Source organism: Falco naumanni, chromosome 3 (genome assembly GCF_017639655.2).
Source record: "Falco naumanni isolate bFalNau1 chromosome 3, bFalNau1.pat, whole genome shotgun sequence".
NCBI classification, from domain to species: Eukaryota; Metazoa; Chordata; class Aves; order Falconiformes; family Falconidae; genus Falco; species Falco naumanni.
Window position 1 is genome coordinate 34,258,123 of NC_054056.1, and position 19,071 is coordinate 34,277,193.

A 19,071-nucleotide genomic window follows, 5' to 3' on the forward strand; every position below is an offset into this window, starting at 1 on the left:
TGCCTTCAGGGGAAGTCACAGATCAGATCTGTCAAGTAAAGTGCTAGAAATCAAATCAGGACAACTGAGCTCTCCACAAGGCAAGTTTAACCCTGTCAGCTGGCATTTGTAATCAGATACACTGGTCTCTGGCTTTCCCCTTTCTTGTCAGTAGCAATGGCCCATGTGGTTAGTCAGTTTGGGTGTGAGCTGGTTTCTTTGGAAGCTCCTTATAGTTACACTTATTTCCTCCTGAAATGCTCCCAGGCCCTCCTGCGCAGAGGAATCCCACACCATGGTAAGGAAGAGGAGTGGGAAAAGGCCAATATGCTGGCAAAGAAGGGACAAGACCCTCCCCGCCACCCACTGGAAGGGAAGGCCTGACAGCCCTGAGGCCCCAGTAGTGCTCTTGGTGATGGCATGAAGATGATGGATTTTGCTGGCTCAGCAGGTGACAGCCACTACCCCTCGTCTTCTCCTGGGAAGGGGTCAGAGCAACCATCGCAGGAGCAGAGTCTGCAGCTGGGGACATACACCTCTCCCAGGCGTCACTGTTTGCTCTCCATCTGCGCTCCCTCCTCTGTCGCACCTGAACCCTGCAAGTGTCAGGTGAGTTTATCAAGTATTTGTGAACTGTTTGGTGGTGTTTTTTTTTTTTGTAGTAATGTTTTTAGAAATATTAATTAAGCTTTGGGAAGCCACTGAACATTATTTGTCTTGTACAGCTCAGGGACGAGGGGAGGCGGCAGCAGCGTTCAGCCAGTAGCAGGCAGCCAGCATTGCTGCCAGCCCCGCAGGTGCAACCACAGTCAGGACACTCACGTTCCCTACAAACAACACAGGAACGCCAGCCACCAACTCTTACTGAAATGTTTATTAAGATCGAACTTCTGAACAACAGATTGGAACACAATGTTTTGTGGAGTAGAATATTTCTAAATTGATTTTTCTTTTCTATACATAAATGAAAAAAAATCAAGATTATACAAAAAGAACAGAAAGTGCAGAACACAATAAAATAGTTCTCATGCAACAAACCTCTTCTTTTAACCTTAAAACAGAAAATAAGCTCAACAGTGTAGAAATAAAAATCATACATACATTATGCCATCTACACACTCAAACATTCATCTGTGACATTACTTTTCTTTATCCCTTTTTCCTCATAAAACAACATTATGTGTTTAACACATGCTTATAAACATTGCTAAACTCAGCAAGAGCTATTATAGTGCCCCAACTTAATAAGTTGATAAAAAAGTAGTTGTCATATGGCCAGTTCACAAAGGAACTAAATATTCTTTTTTTTTCTTTTTTCTTTTCTGCTATGAGATGCCTATATATGCAGCTTTCTATTAATATGAGGCATTTAAAATAAGCTGGTCATTTGGCTACCAAAAGGGCTTAGTGTTCATGTTACATCAGAAAAATAAAAATTAATGTTGGGAACTGCCGATTTGTTGAGAGAAAAGTCTTTCTGGTTTTTGGGGCTATTTACTACAATTTAGCTATCATTAAGGATTCAATAGGTGCAGACTAAATAAGGGGATGCCTAGTTCGGCTAAATGTTCCTAAAGCTTCACCCTCAACTTCAAAATTTAAGAAAAAATGTATTCAAATCAAACCATGTTTGCTAAAGTTTCAGCAGGTCACAAGGGCATCAAAAGCCTTTTAATTTTAGCTGATGCTCTCTTCTAGGGGTGGAAGGTATTTGTCCCTCCTGGGCGCCCGTCATGGTCCGCTGTGCTTCCCAGGCGAGGGAAGGCGAGATTGAAAGACAGGTGAGCTGCAGGGCTGCTTGGGTTGAGGAACCAAATAAAAACAGTGTTTGGGGAGGTGAACTTAATTTAAATTACAGGAAAAACTGGAACATCTTAATGGGCAGACCTTTGCAGATATTAGTGCCACAGTAAGAAAAGGCAGTTGAGCCTTTTTGTTATTAAGACTATTTCCTAACTCACTGGGTTGCTGAGTCTTGAAACTCAAAATCAAAAAGCCAGTTGACATCTGAGCTTCTGCAGCTCACCTCTGCCAATGGCTTGTTCTGGATGCAACATGAGAAAGAGAAAACTTTGGGTAGCTCCACGTTTTAAAAATGACCATTTTTGATGCACTTTACAAACGTTCAGCTTTGTCATTTAAGGAAGAATAACAGCTAGAGAACTCTCTGTAACCATAAAGTTTCTGCAAAGAAAAATAAAATTTGGTATTTCTTCTACACAGTCATTAATAACATCTCTGTGCAACATTTGGTGTTTGTTACATTTATTTGGCCTATTAAAAGGAAAGAAGGACAAAACAGCTGCAAATAAAAACCAACTTCTCTTTCACAATAGATACTTCAGATGCCGAAGCTGCTACATGTGCTTGGAATATCATGCAGGAGTTTACTTATTATTTAAAATAGGATACATATTTATAGCTGAGCTCGTCTCGCATCAGACAAGGATGAAGGAAATCTGGAAGAACTCAGTTGAAAATGTTGAGTACAGTGATGACAAGCACACAACCACCAAAAGAGATTTTGGCCCGAGCAGTGTGTATATAAATGTATACACACACAGATACATAGACACACGCACACGCACCTAAAAAAACCCAGCTCTCAGTGACTGAACTACAATTTGTCGCAGGGACTGAACAACAGAGTGTTGTGCAACCCGGCTACGTGTATATGCAGAGTTACCAAAACCATGAGCGAGCACTGAAAACGAACGCTGACCCCTGTGACATGCCTCCGGGAAGGCAGTGCCCCTCAGCTCCCCTCCTGCCCAGACATGGAAGGAGCTCTCGCAGGAACAAACTGAGAATTTCTCCACCTTTATTTGTAAATGTCACCTCAACCTGCGTGGCTGCAAGACCCTACTAGCAGCCATGCAAATCCTGCCTTTAAAGGTGAATGCTGGAGGAAGACCAAGCTTGCCACAAACCGAGGGCGGGTGAATGTGTTTCTAATGATAGAGGTGAGGTTTTAATGAGGTACCTGGCAATAATCACTGTTGTTGCCACTGTCATTCCAAGTGCTGAGGGGGGGATTCAGATCAGATGGGGGAGGAATGAGAAGGGCTCAGCCCTTGCTTCATGCCTCTGTGGAAAACTTCACGCAAGCCTGTTTCATCACGGGGCCTGCATGCCAGCATCGGCACTGGCAGGAAAACTGGGACGCTAAATGTGCAGCTGCCTCCTTTTCAGCCTGCCGTGCCGGGAATATTTCATAGTCTAGAACAAGGCTCCAAGTGAAAAGGGAAAAGGACATTGTGTGTTTCAAGGAGCACTAACCTCCGTTGGATTTACTGGCTTCCTCCCTTCTGATGATGAACAATCCACATCTTTCCATAACTGCTTACTGCCAGTGCTAGCAAACAACCAGATTCATGCTATTAAAAGGCTATTTAGGTAATAAATCTCTATGAAAGTCATCTAACCAGCAGGAAGAGAAACATTCCTAAGAAATTATTGCTTCTGGAGTCTGAAACTGCCATCCACAAACAGTGCAGATCTGATCAGACTCTTGCAATAACCCAAGGGTGCAAAAATCCATGCTACACCTTTCTGAGTGGTTAAAGAGAGCTTCTCTGCTCTCACGCGAAATATTTCTAGATGTGCAGCTTACTGACTACAGCACTCAAGAATCTGAGCACTAACAGTGTCTCATGTCCGAGGTGTTACACGTCACCAGAAGGACTGCAGCAGAATATGGTAATATTACTTACAGTATAGAGCAACACAGAATGAAACCACTAAACCTTAAGCCTACTGTAGGAAAGGTCCAAAAAGACAGAGCATGCAGGATGAATTGGACTATACAGTAATACCGACAAACAAAAAATGATACTTACTGTCATAAGGAGTAAAAAAAAACCCCACCCTCCTTCAAATCTCTCTTCCCACAACTTCTGCAATAAACACATAAAATCATACTACTTCACCTTTTAATTGTGACCATAAAAAAAAAAAAAAAATCATCATTTCTGTAGCAAAAGGTAAGGAACACACAAAAAATAAATCATTGCCTGCTCTACCCTGAGAAGTGCCAGGACTAGGAAGAAAACTCTCTAATTCAAGGAAAAGCGTTACTACGAAAGACCTCGGGAGCCCTCACCAGCAAGCACAGTGAAGCCAGTGTGGTGGTTTCACAGGCCAGCCAAGGTACCGGAGGAGATACTTTGGCTGGTGCTCCCCCAAGTTAAATCTTCTGGCAATACTACAAATACTTCAGTGTGTTTACAATGAAGAATTATTTCCTTCAGCTTTTACAGGGGAGTGAAATAGAGCTTCCTGCTGCAAGGCAGTGTGCACATTCATGTGTTACACACAGTAATTAAACAGCCCCATAAACAACTCCAAATACATCTCTGAACGTCCCATTCTTAGAAACGAGGCTATGCCAAATGCTGGCTGGGACAGAATTGGGCCTGCCTTGCCTTTGAAAACCTCTGGGTTCAAAGTGTCCTTCCTCCCTCCTCACCCTTCCCCTGACTGAAAAAGCTCAATGTGTGTGAGCTCATACCCCAAACAGTTTCACATTCCCTCTTCTGGGTGTGAAAGGAGAAGGAGCTTCAACTCCTCCCTGCAGCTAGAATCAGGGGTCCTCAAACTTTTTAAGCAGGGGGCGGCCGCGCGGATGCAGTGGCAGGCAGCCATCTGCGGCTGCTTGGTTTCCCCCCCCAACCCCGGCAGGGGGGGTGGGGGGTTCTGTAAATACCAGGGGCCGGATTGAGGACCCTGGGGGGCCGTATCCAGCCCGCAGGCCATAGTTTAAGGACCCCTGAGCTAGATCTTGGTCAGCTCGATGGTGCTGTGAAAGAAATCTTGGCTTACAAAGGTGCAGTATGGAGTAGTGGTGCTTTGAAACCACACCGATCCATGAAACTCGTGGGGAAAAGGCTAAAGCTGGCACCAGTCAGAAGATGCAGATTTTTTAAACTGTAGAAGAACCTTTCCAGGAACAGATTAAAATAAGGAATACTTGACAGCGTTCATTTAACCAAAAGAAGAATCTTCAAGGAGCTTCAAAAATAAAATATTAAAGCCACTTTAAAATGTCTAACTCAGTGTGCATTTTACATGAATGCCAGTTATAGGGTGAAATACAACACTCATCTCTGTTGTACATGAACATCACTAGAATATATTAAATGTAACTGAGATGATAAAATTCACGGCAGAAGTTCAGTTAAAGTTTCCTACAACTGATTTCTTCAGTAACGTCTCATATTCTTCAGTAGTATTATTCCCCTGTCTGAACACAGTTCACAGTATGTGTTCTAAATAAAAAATATTCACCTCAAAGAAAAAAAGACTTTGTCAAGACACATGAAACTAAAACCCCTAAGTCCTGTGCGATTATGTGTACTTTAGTGCTCGGTGATTTCACCAGCCTAAAAACAACATTGTCACCCTCGATAGCACAGGGCATCGGCACTGACTGAAAGCCTTCAGCTAAGAAACCCACGTATGCCACCAAAATTTGTCAACGATGCTGGCCAAGACTGCGCATTAACTTCAAATATACCAAAACATACATTTCTTAAATACATTGACAATTCAAGTAATTTATTAAAAACTGCTTTTCATTTTGAAATATATATTCTTCTTTTGAATGACTATATTGCAGCATGATTTACACATGCATTTTAAAGTACTGTAGTATGAGAAGTCTGAGGCAGCAGAAATCTTACAACGAGCTGTGATTTGTCTGTTCAGCAGACGGACTGACTGCAGCCCGGAGGCCCATGCGAAAATGAGTAAATAGCATCACAAACACTTCTTATAAGACAACAAACAGAAGTTCAGTTTCTAAAGTTGCTTTAAATGACTGCTGGATCTCTGAGCTTTGGCTGCCCGTGGACTGGGGCGCATTGCTAGCGATCCAAATGCTGTTTTAAATCAGGTTAGCACAACTCTTTCAAGCTCTTCATAGAAAAATGTCTTTACACTGCAGCTATATCCTGAATCAAGGAAGGGGGCATGGAGGTTGCGCTGACGACATCAGTACAGCAGCTCAGAAGAGCTCCAGCCTGCAATTCCTCCAACACGGGGACTGGAACAGCAACACATGCTAGTGGATTGAATTTTAAGGCCTAAATACTGTTTCTGACACAGATTTTCATACACCCAGACTATGCCATAAAGTGACGGAGGTAGGCCTTTGGTTCACCTTGTTGTACTGACACTGTGTCTTTACCTTGGCTGCTGTGTTCTCAGCCAGGAGGTTAAAGGATCATAAAAAGTGCAATTAATCAATTACTTTCCCTACAAAAGAGAATCTGCACGCCCCCTTCCCATGAAGCTGACCCCAGAGACACCCTTTCTCTATGGCAGCTTCATGCAGAGATGACAGGTTTAAAATGCCAAGAAAACCCTCAAGTTCACCAGCACAAAAAACACCAGGCTAAAAACTGTCACAGCGTATTCCAACGACATTCTTGAAATGCAGCACTTGTGATAAAAACCTGTGAGTGCTGGTCACCTCTCCCAGCTGCTGCTCCTTCCCTCTACAGTCCACATCACCTATGTCACCCTCTCTTGACAAGCAGCAGACTTGGGAGTAGCTGTTGAACAGTGTGACTGAAAGGATTCACGGCAGTTTCTTAGAAACCGCACTAATTGCTTTTGTTTTTCTTGAAAATAATTGTAAATAAAACTATTCTGTAGTAATTGCACTAACAAAAACATGAAGTCTAAAATTAATGCTAAAAAACTGTAGCTGTCAGACCAATAATATCATGCTTAAGAAAAAATTGATCAAGATGTCTAAGCGTTTGATTCGGCTATTACACTAGTGAAATCTGAAATGTTCAGACAAAAAAACAGCAAGAGACTGTAAGTCAAGATAGCTTCCATTTTCAGTTTAAAACCAGCCGAAAACTTAATTTTTCTAACTGCTAATTGAATACACTGTGAGTCTCATGCAGATTAATAAAACTTATTTGCAATCTAAATGTATTCTTAATAAAAAAAGTGTTCAGAAATGACGTTTCTAAGTTGTAGAGAAAGCAATTAGCATCATAGCTACCTGTTCAAATCTATATTAAGGACTACAGGATTTCATTTACATTTTTGCATGAAACTGCCTTTTCTTCTGCAATTTCAGCTACAAGTAGTGAAGACCCTAATTTTTTTTTCCTGGGGAAAAAAAAAAAGTTCTTGATCCTGCACCTGCATTCCCTGGAATGTGAGTGAACAATAAGCGATGGTCTCACACAGCTGATTCACTCTCCAGCTCCGATGTGGCAGCTCCTTTGCGTGTGAGCTTCAGCACAGTTGGCTTCTCTGCACTCATGCCGTTGCCCTCGGCTGTCTCCGGAGGACCTAATCCTTTCTGTTCTTCCTTTGGCTCTTCATTGACTTCGGGGTATATCACCAAGAAGGTAGCTGTCAAAAACCCCAGGAAGGATCCCACTGAAGCCACCATGGGAATGACTGTGACTGTGCCAACCGCATCTACCACACCACCAAGAGCAGAGGCCACGAGGATCTGAGAGATGTAAACCTGGCATGACAGAATAGCGCAGTCTATGCCAAATCCTCGCTTTGAGTTCCCAGGGCTATGGTGAATGTACTGGAAAAAGACAAACATGTTAGGAGGCAAAACAATGGATTAAATCAAATAGTTAAACATTAGCAACTTCCTCAAATTTCTCAGCGATGTGGTGGACTTCATGCCATCCTTGTGCATCACACAGGCTATACGTGATGGGCTATCACGAAGCCCAAAGAGCCTTCTCACCTACTTATCAAGCACATTCTCATCTTGCACCATGAGACAGACATTTAGTGGGGTACTCCTAGTGTCAACTGGCTCCAAGATCAGGTTTTGTAGAAAAAAATTACATGAAAGAGTTGGTGGAAATTATAAAAAGGAATCCCCATCCCAATCCCAATGCAGAAACATGTTAAAATCTACAATCCTCCTGTAATTTGTAATCCAAATGGAACAGTGATGAAAAATGGAAAGTAAATCTGTCCTTTTTTCCAGCAGAATCAGTTTGCCTTACATCTCCCCAAACTGATAGTTGACTCACGTCAGTATCTAAGACTCTGAAAAACCTGAGTAATGCTAACATAACACATCTGAAACAGTATAACAACTAGGCATATAATAAATAGTGCAATAATTATTTCATCTCTTTTCATCCTACCACGTCCACCCAAATCCTTTTATACCTCAGCACATGGTAAAGTAATCATGACCCCACCGAGCCAACTTGAAGCTTGGTACTACCAGCAGGTTTAAGTAGCAGCTCTTGCTATTTACTATCAAGGATGAATTTCTGCTTTGGCCCACATCCCAACAAAGCATGTACCTCAAATAATGGGGTTTAATAAATCCATTTTGCCACTGTGATCTTCAGCGAAATGTGAATGCTCTGCTTTGATTAAAATACCCAAAATATTCTACGTACCTGTTTAATATCGTGGTATTGTCCCAAAAGCGCATAGGGACAGTAGGAGATACTCATGGAGACTATTCCCATAGTGCTGATCATTATCATAGTGACATACACGTTGGGGAACATAGCCATCACTGCAGTGCCAAGAGAAAAACCCAGCGTGCCCAGGATGTAGATCACTTTTATACTAAGGTCATAGTTGTCCAAATATTTCTGCAACAAGGCTGCAGAGACGAAGAATGAAACATAAATGTCAGTTTACTCGACAAAGTTTTATGGTATTGATGTGGCCGTGATGGCTCGCTATGCTGTTTAGGGCTTGGATGCTCACTGCGTATTTGGCTTGTCTTGGCAGAATAGCTCAGCTGTCGTTGGGAAAGAAACGCGTTGCGGCTACAGAAACTGGGGAGCAATTGAGCTCAGAGACTTGCCTAAACCATGCTACAAGTCTGAGGCAGAACAAAATGCATTGAGACTCAAACCTATCATGGTCCACTCAGTCCATTCAGTAATTTTACCTATTCGTTAACTTTGTCAATGCAGGTACACACCGAGCACAGAGGCCGTTCTGTTTCTAACACAAGCACATTCGCTAAACAAAGTGATCAGGTAACTGATGTTCACAGACCCATTTCAGTTTGTGTTCAGAAACAAGCTGCCCACCTGAACTTCAACTTGACATGTCTCAACAAAGAGGCAGTCCCCACGATACTGATCTGTACAGACATGCCTGCGCACGTACTGCAGAAGGCAGAATTTGGCAGAATTTACATTTGGCAAAAGCTCTCAATTTCAGAGTCTGTATTCCAAGCTTAAATTGTCTGTAGTTGCTTTATCTGTTGATTAGAGAACATGAAAGACTTTCAGAAATACATATTTATAATTTTGATTTTAAAAAGTCTTTGCAAAACCTTCTTACATATGCTTCAATTTTCTAACAAGCATAATTTTAGTTTCCTGATGACTAACCAAATGCCATTAATATTCTTTGATAAAATTTTGTCCTTTATGCCACTTAACTGATCTGTTCTTATTTCCACCCCTACATCTGGAGGAATTTTTTAATATTGATTCTTAAAGAAGCCCCTTCCACTTTGACCACATCAAATGCTTTTCCAAAATATCCTTCACACCAAATAAGGATGCAGATGCTAACTGAAGCAAAACTATTTCTACCTTGCAAATACATCTATGAGGTGCATTACACTGTCTGACTGTGCATAGTCTCTTACCTGAACAAACAGCAGCAGTAGCAGCATAAATTACCAGTCCCCAGCATCCCATCTGAACTCCAGCGTTATAGGCGTGTAGCTCAGTTGAGTTAGAAGGGGCCTGCAACACACACAAATGCAAAGCCACTTTCTTGTAACGAGCGCATCTCAGAAACGAGTAACTGCAAGCAGGTCTGCCAAAGGTAACTGTCCTCTTACCTTTGGATCGCCCTGAAAAATGACTTGTCCCATGAAATCTGTATAGAACACAGCTTCAGCAATGATCGAAAACCAAGTTAAGAGGTGACAGATGCACAGTCTCAGCAGCTCCTTTGGCATCTTTAGCATTGACAACCACAAGAGTCTGACGGTGGTTTCAGTTTCCCCCTCTTCGCTCTCTGTGTCTCCACTTGAATTTGTTGTGCCACTCTGATTCCTGTGCCTGTACCTCTGTCGCTGCCGCTTCTGCATGTCATAGATATCATTCATGCTGCGTGAGGACTTTATCAAGACAATGGCATTGGCCCGACGAAAGCGATAGCGGTGGGAACCTATTTTGCCATAGTATGAGAAGGTGTAAGATGGCTGACGGTAAAACATGTGCCTCCGCCTTCGCATGGAATTTGAAGTACTAGATTGCTTCATGCCTATTCTAGCGTGTCCGTTGAGGAACTCTTTTGGTAGGGAGCCGTTGACATTTGGGACTTTATCTTCATTTAAGCGATTATCAAGCAACATTTCCTCCTCTTTCTCATTGTCCCTGAGGAAAGCAGACAGGTGGTTGAGTTTGGACTTCATGATCTCTTGGCTTGTGTTGTGGGGAGTGTTGGGATACGAAGCATCCTGAAAAATGGAGGGTTCGATGTCATGCAGAAAAAGCAGCTCCGATTCAATTTCCAGTGTAGCATCAGGCATGTGTAGAACTGAGTCGCTCTTGCTTCTTACAATGTTCACCTCAAGGAACTCCATATTGAGATCATGCTCTGATTGAACCTCATCATGGAACATAGAGGCTCCATATGGGTCTTCCTCACTGATTACATTCAGTCGATTTAGAGGGGGGAGACTACCACTGAATTTGACACTGGAAAGTGTGTCTCCTTCATCATCAATCCTGTCCTGCTGAGGGTTATATTGCTCTTCTTCAATGCTAAAAAGGTGGAGAGCAACTGAGACAGAGAAAATAATGGCTGCAAAGAAGAAAAGGACTTGCTCTTGAGATTTAAAAATACCACCTAAGAAGGTCTGTGTCCAGTCCAGCCCTCCTAACATATAACCAATTGCTCCTCCAAGACCTGTGGAAAGAAAAAATGAGAAGTGAGTTCAGGAAAAAAATCATTCGGCCACAACTCATTCATCAGGAAGACTTGACAGCTGCCAAAAACATATCAGCTAACTCCATACCAGCTGAAAACGCATGGATGTTAAGGGCCATGTCTTGTTCTTCACTGTCCACGACATCCAACAAGTAGGCCCGAATTGGCCCTTCTGTTGCATCAGCGCAAAAGTCCAACACCACAACACCAAGCACTGTGAGAACTATACCAATGGGTTGCTTGTCTGGGACATCGCCAATAGCCAGACCTGGGGAAAAACAGAACAGGAATCTGAGCATGTTATTCAAAAAGGGAAAACTACTAAGCGCAAGCTTAACTCCTTAAGAGAAAGGTGGCCAACACACCCACTGGAAATGTTCCTTTACAGGAGTAAAAAAGCAATTTCAACTCTTTGGCACAGCTTCATGGAAGGTCTGGGACAAAGATTTTGTTTTTACATTTTTAAGACTGACATTTCTTTCTCAAAATGTTATTTTCAAAGTATGTCTTAAACCTCTGAGAGCATTGGATATTATTTCCTGATTCTCAGATGTATTTTCCTTTAAATGCTGAAGGCTGTTTTTGTAAGACAGCCACGGTGAGGAGAGCATCCAAAAGCAAAATGACATATTTCATCTGTCAGTTACAAACACAGGTAACTGCACTGTTGACAGCATTACTGACATGGTACCTGACATGCAAGGGTCACAGTAAATCACAATCAAGTGAAATTTAACCCCTTCACCTCTCTCTTTGCTTTTCTTAAACATTCATTTTTCTAGATCATTTTTACAAGCAAAACTTTTAAGAATGAAGCAACATGAAGGTATTTTGCATTGCAAAAAGCATCAGTCAGCTTCTGTTGATAGCACGGGATGAAATGCTTTTTTTCTACAAAGTAGAAAGGCAGCATTAGTATACAGCTGGAAAATGTTTCATGAAACAAACCATTGACAAAAGCATGAATTACTTGAATCAGAGAGATTTAGAAGTCACACATGCAAGACTGATAAAACCGTTAGCATAACTCATGAAAATGACTGCGGAAAGAGATGAACTGGCTAAGCCGCCAAAAATCATCTAAATCTCAAGTGCATATTCAATCCTCATTTATACCAAGTCCTCTGAATGCTAATGAAGTTTATATGTGTCCCATGCTAAGCTGAATCTCACAGCAGAAAACACCACCAGTGTCCATGCTTTAGATTTGTTGGAAACTTGAACAGTGCATATAGTGGAGAGAACAAGAGCTGAATAAGATCTACACATAGCTGTTCTCCTGGGACATGGTTCTATTACTATTAGGATTAGTGAACCTCTTCTTCAGCATGCTCTTGTGTTCCCTGTTCTCCTCACTATGACTCCTATTGCCAGAGGCCAGGGTATGGAAAATGGTACAAAACAATGACCACGTCAGTTTTTGCAGCACCTCCTGTAGCCCTAAATTGAAATTGTGATTGCCAGTAACTGGAGACTAAGGACAGGAAAGCGTGAACCTAAAATGGGAAAAAGTCAGACAATAAGAGCATACAGGGTCCATTTAGAAGAAAATGTGGTTACAAATGAGGCCTCTTCCTGCAAAGAGCTTGACACCCCCTTTTGCAAGAGACTGGGAAGCAATGCCTTTTCTCTCTGAAAAGTGGGACAAATCACAATTTCAAAAACTTTAATTAAAGAGAGACTAATATAACTTTATCATATTGTGCATCTGTTCTAACTAGTAGTTCAAGTTCTGTCTTACGCTGATGTCAAGTGCTATCTTATGTCGATGTAAACTGAACATTGGCAGCAAATTTCTATCTTCTAGTATGGAACAGGTCTCTAGAAGACCATGGAACAGCTCTCTTACTTCAATTCACTCCAGGTTCCCTTGAGAGGCACAGTGGTGTTTAAAGTGCCTTTCAGAAGAGGGTTTTTGTTCGAGATGTATCATAACCATGTCCCAGGAACAGATGCATAACCTCTGTGTTTTAAAGAAATGTCATTGCACCGAAGTACCACTGGAGTATCTGGAAAGCACAAGTTTTCCAGAAAGCTATGCAACAGAGACTGTATTACTGTGCAACAAAGAATTAAAGAAAAATTAAAGACAGTATTTTGTGCTGATTTATTAGAAGCCGAGACACTTTAAGCCTATAACCTGCATATGAGGTTTGCTTGCCAGTACCAATGGCTACCTGTGTGGAAGTAAGAGTTTCCTATCAATTAAAATCTTGTAAGAAGGCTGCAGTCTAACATCTTGCATACATCTGGAGGAGGAGGAATAAGTCTTGGAGACACAACAACAAAGTACAATTGATACCATATGACAGCAATTCAAATAATATTTATTGCCTGGGTAAATTAAAAAAGGATAAGCTAAATGTCATTCACCTGAACAACTTGTCCACTGCAGTTTGCAGCAAATTGGAAACGATCATATGGCATCCCAATGTGGCTTTAAAAACCTAACATGCTGAGCCAAGGTAACGTTCCACTCATTTCCCTCAATTAGTAAAACTTTTTCACAATAGAACTTCATCTAACCCAAGACAAAAATGAGAGCCAAGAGGATGTTATTAGGTGCTAAGTTCCTTTCATTTGCATCAGTCCAACCATGATGTAAACATTTCCCCAAATGTACTTGCTGTCACCTCTCCTACACTAAATTTACAAAGAGATTGTAGATTGTAGATTAAGTTCTGTAGTAAACTATGTTCAAGGGAAACTATTTTTACCAGCTTTGATGGGGGCTGAGGAAAAATTATTTTCCCACAAAGTTTTTGATAAACAAATATTAACTGTGTTCTGGACTTTTTCAATACCAGGTCTAAGAAAAGCACAAGAAAAAGTGAAAAGATAATTTCTGAAATAATGCTGGAAACAGGATGTGTTGCCAGATATGCATTAAAGGGAAAATGGATCACAACAGGAAACATTTCCCTGTGAACAGGTTGCTACAATTTTCCCATGTCAAGGATTGACCAAATTCATCTCAGCAACTACAAACGTGCTGGCAACCATTGTATTAATAACGCTGTATTACCAGTTACAGCTATGATTGCACAATACTTAGCACAGCACTGTAACCTTTGAGTGAGAATAAAAACATGCAAGATGGATAGCTCAAATGCAGCGTTGCAGAGATTTCTAACAACTTTAACATTAAACATATGTTAAATTAACTGCATATCATTATCTTTACTTCCTACATAAACATCTTAAAGCAGGTATGTGTGTTAGCAGGAGATATACGCAGGTGATTTCCTCATTATTTACCTATAACAGAACCATTAAGGAAAAGTGCAACTCCAAAGAGGACACCAATGCAGAGAGCAAGAATAAAAGGCCGCCGGCGGCCCCAGCTCAGTGTGCAGCGGTCACTAGCCGAACCTATAAGCGGAGTGAAGATCAAGCCCAGGATAGGGCTAAGGAACCAAGTGAGGCTGTAGTATTGTTCAGGAAGACCTAAAACAAAGACAAAAATGATGTAAAGGTTATGCACTACACATTGAACAACTAACTTTATACATTAAACTTTCATACCTTTGGAACTGTAAATTGATCAGTAATTTACTTACAGTAAATTCTCTCTCAGATGAACAACTCCGTTAAGATTTCTTATCAATGGTTTATAAAAACAGCTAAGGAAAACACAGATCATTTATCTTTCAAAGACCTGGGCAATAAGAAGGTAACAATAGGTATATCTAAGCTACTGGGGAAAAAAAAAAAAGAGTTAAAAAGCAACCCAAAACCCAGAAATACTTCACAGTGGACTCACCAGTCTAGATTTGTTACTACTGCCCAAAAAACCACATTTTTGCTGAAGTAGCAGCCAAGGTCTGCTGTGTAGAAGCCAAATGGCTTTGTTGCATCCTCTCTCTCCATTTGTGGACTATGAAAAAAGCTTTGGGATGCTTGGAAAGCTACCTGGTTTTCATATACACATACCCACATCTCAACAAAAGTTTCAATGTTCAACAGGAGTTGAAGTTTATAGTGGTACTGTTCAGCTAAGACCACCACCACCAAGAGTTATTAAAGATTTAATGGATTGAGAATGATGGGCAGAATTTGACTGTCATATGAAATGCCCCATTTCTAAGCACAAGAATGTTTACTTATAAAATTGAACAACGAACAATAAAAGAAAAAGCAATTATTCATTAACTTCTAGAGAAATCTAAGGAGCTTATCTCTGCTATCCTTGGGTTTTTTGGTTGGTTTTTTTTTCCCCTGTGACCGAGGTGACTAGTCATAGGATCAGATGGAAACAAGTTAAATTTAAATAAATAACATTTACCTAGGGAAAACAAACAAACTTGTTACAAATAATTTCTGGAGAAGGAAAGAAACCCCCAAGCCCCTGCGTTACCTCTCTCCCAACGGAGAGCAATGGCCTGCAGATGGCAGGCTGGCCCAGAGGAGCGCATCCACTCCGCTTCTGTGAGACCTGCCTCCCGCTCGGTTTATCAGCACAGCTCAGCTAACCACGTTTCTTAGCAAAGCATTGAAAACAAAACAATTTCTTGCAGTCCAACTCCTGCCATGCCTGAAAAACTCAGTGTCTCTACCCCAGGAGGGAAAACCATTTATTATTCAAAACCATGAATCGTGAGTGCAAGGAGGATTTGACCTTTGCTGGTGAGATCAACCTGTACCTTGTGCTCCCCGTTCAGCACACTGAGGCATCCATTACCGAGCAGGATTATACCAATCCCTGCCCAAAATAGCCTACGCTGCAAATCTGGAAGTCTAATCTCCTGCTGTTTAAAGTACCATCAAATCTTAACTAACACTGCTGACTTCTTCCACCAGATAAATCAGATTTTCCTGAGACTGTTGTGCACTCCACAGCAATGCAGAGATTATGTTATAGGAAAATAAGGTATTTTTTTACCGTAAATAATAAATTTCATCATCAGGATTCAAAATCCAGGTCTGAGGCCAAGGTCTTTGTGATTTCACTCAACTTTGGCTAACAAACAAGCTAACGGCAACAGCCGCCTGGATGAATGAAGTGTTATTGGAAGAGACTTGCCTCTTCTGAACCCATCCAACCTGCGGTTTTGGACCAAATATGTCCATGAAGACCCTGCCTACAGGGGAATGGGCATGGCATCATGGTTTAGCCATCATTCCTTGTTACAGGCAGCTGAAGGCCTCTACCAGAGGCCAATACTTTGTACCAGCCCTTACCATGTACCTGTTCACTCCTTTTCAACTACTGCCTCCTTCAGTGGCAGGTTTTAGATCTCTAGGAAAGGGCTGTGTTCGTACAGATGGCACCTTGTTCACATCACGGTTCAAACTGCTACCTCTTGCTCAGTCTTTCCAACTGTTCACTGACGTCTTGGCTGACACGGAAGTTTTAGCTGAGACATACTTTGTAAAGGGGCATATTAGGTTTAAAGCTGTTGTTCAAGAAGCCATAGCTGTTAGCAACATTGCTGCCAGCCCCACACTTACTTGCACCACCCAGCTTCTCTTAATGAGTGCTATCCTAATCACAGGTGCAAGTCAGCAAGCCAGTAAACCAAATAAAAGTGCAGGGAAAAACCTCCATCTCCCCATAGTTTCAACATTCTCTTTAACTTCACCGAGTTCAACAGCTTTCCCAAGCACACAAGCAAGTTCAGGCGCCGTGGATTAACGGACACCTCGCCTGCTCCAGGATGCTAATGCTTATCAATGCCTCAGCTGGCATATAGATGGGGATGGGGCGGGGGAATCTGCTTTAAAAAAAAAAATGATGGGAAGGAGGGAATATTTAGTTCAAGGCAAGAAAAACTACATTGTAGGCAGGTTATGATTCATTTTGGGTGAATGATTTTTCTGCAGGACACTGAAGAAATGGCAATACGTAAATACTCATCCCATTTTGCCTCCACAGTGCCATCCTGTTGAGCAGCAGTTATGCATCAGAGTTGCTACTGTGTGATGCCAAGTCACTGCAGTGAGTCTGTTTTAAATAAAGTTAGAAGCTTAACCAATGTCACTGATCTTTACTGTAGTGATTGCCAACATCTGAAATAAGTTGATGTCCTATCACTGAAAGAGGGCTGTATGTAGAGAACAGAAGCTTGTTTTCTGATTCATGTTGTGACTTATGAAGTATGAGCTGGGACATCTTAATCTAGCTTATCCATCAGTAAACACTTGAGAGATGTTGGGATGGTTTTGCAGTAAATCATACAGTTGCTTTAAATAAACACTGGGGATGAAGGCTAGCAAGAGCTCCATTACTAGCATTACAAGCATCATCCTATCTTATATGAATAAACAGCTTTAAATAGGGAGATGTAAGTAAACCAGACAATTAAGAGACCAGACTCTCTTCTAATATTCCAACATCCACTGAGACAATCAACTCATTTTAATAGAGACTGAGTAGAAACACAAGGAAACACTAGTACAGCTGAGACAAGCAATAGGAATGTATATCCAGGGACAGCGGGGGCTTGCACAGGTCACCACCCCTCTGTCCTTGTGGCCACCACTTTATCTGTCTCCAGTCTACAATGGCACTTGCCTGTGGCATCTACAAATTTTAATTAAAAAAGTTCTGAAAACAATTAATCCATTTGAAATTATGATTGAAAATGACTTCTGCAGAGAATTAAAACCTGTTCACAATTATTTTTCCTTCAGCTATAAAAACTGCATGTTTCTAAATTGGAAAGATAGGGTTGGTTTTTTCTGCTTTATAGCCAGAGTTAACCAACTGTCAAAAAGAAATACCCTTAGACTATGAAAAAACACAGTGATTTTTACTGCTGGCATTACTTTGACTTCAGCACTATCAAGATCAACTTTGCATGTAATAACTCAAAATCAGATAATCAGATTAGGGCCTACATGTGAGGGCGGTGAGGCACTGGCACAGGCTGCCCAGAGAAGCTGTGGATGCCCCATCCCTGGCAGTGCCCAAGGCCAGGCTGCACGTGGCTTTTAGCAGTGTGGTCTCGCGGAAGGTGTCCCTGCTCATGGCAGTGAGGATGGAGCCAGATGACCTTTAAGGTCCCTTCAGTCTCAAACCATTCTATGGTGATTCTATTATTCTGGTTTGATTTTACAGGCCAGTAAAAGAAAGAAAAGGCCCCTGTTACATGCCAGCAACTAGAGAGTCTTACCTTCCCATGTATGAGCCAGAGGAAAGAGACTTAAATGCTTTCTTGAGACGACTTTATTTTCACTGATTGAAAAGGGCAATCTTCCTAACGTTTAAGTATTATAAATAAAAGCCTAAATCCAAATGTTTACATTGAAAATGGCATACTTTGCAAAGACAAGAATCTCAGTGATTTCAGAACAGAACTAGGGATACAGCTTTTATGGAAGGGTAAAAAAGACACTTAAAAATCCAAGACTATTATATTTGGAGATCTTTCCTTAGCCAAACCACTGTGATGTTTTTTTATTGAACTACTCTTTAGCAGCCAAAATATCTATCTTTAGAAAAAGAGACCATGATAAAAATCTATACAAGAAGTAATAGCCCCATGCCAAGAAAAATGGAATAATTTCTAAAAAGCTTTCAGTGCTCCTCCAAGTAAACAGGAAAGGGATAACTTTCAAGTGAAACATGAGCAATTCCCACAGATTGTATAATGGTAGGAACCATCAATGTGAGCATAACCTGCTTTTTCCCTTGCTGGAGAAGTCATGCTATAGGACTACTTCCATAACCTAAGCAGCAGGGCTCTTATAAACTGTACTCCAAGTGTAAGCTAGCAGTTTATAAAATCATCATATGTGTTTTACATAGTTATGCAGAACTCAAAATACTTAAGTGAAGTGTATGACTTCTCTTTACTGTAAGTATGTAAACTGTGATATCATTACATTAGAATGTAGTTGGTTACTTGTGTGGAAAACTACTGAGTGGGGTTAGAGAAGATTCCTGGCAGGAAGATGGTGCATGTGCAAGCTAAAATAAAACAGCACAGGAAAAATAAATTTGCTGAACCTGTCTGACAGACAGCAGACTCCTCACCTGAGTAGTGTACGGGTAGGCAAACAGAGCAATCATTTTAGCAACGGGTAGTAAAGCTAGTTACCCAAAGCTTCTTTTTGCATTTGCTTTCTATATCTTGAAGTTGAGATGTTACTGATGAGCTGTAGTCTATCCAGTCAACCAAAACTCTACAAGGCAACAGTTCTGGAGCCTGTAAGAGCCTTCTCTCT

The 19,071-nt window shown here is 41.3% G+C and overlaps 1 protein-coding gene across 7 annotated transcripts in view; it reads right to left on the minus strand.

Annotated features, from left to right (window-relative positions):
• Positions 1–838: 838 nt before the first annotated feature.
• SLC45A4 (solute carrier family 45 member 4) overlaps positions 839–19,071 on the minus strand; it is an 89,724-nt gene continuing 71,491 nt past the window's right edge. For 6 of the 7 annotated variants that reach the window (XM_040585601.1, XM_040585597.1, XM_040585598.1 and 3 more), the window contains 6 exons: positions 14,161–14,349; positions 10,991–11,170; positions 9,806–10,881; positions 9,608–9,707; positions 8,388–8,599; positions 839–7,543 (listed from right to left, as the gene is read on the minus strand). In XM_040585601.1, the coding sequence (XP_040441535.1) occupies positions 7,181–7,543; positions 8,388–8,599; positions 9,608–9,707; positions 9,806–10,881; positions 10,991–11,170; positions 14,161–14,349 (2,120 nt within the window). In that variant the 3' untranslated portion in view covers positions 839–7,180. The remainder of the gene's footprint in view (positions 7,544–8,387; positions 8,600–9,607; positions 9,708–9,805; positions 10,882–10,990; positions 11,171–14,160; positions 14,350–19,071) is intronic. The other variant, XM_040585604.1, reaches the window with a different exon arrangement.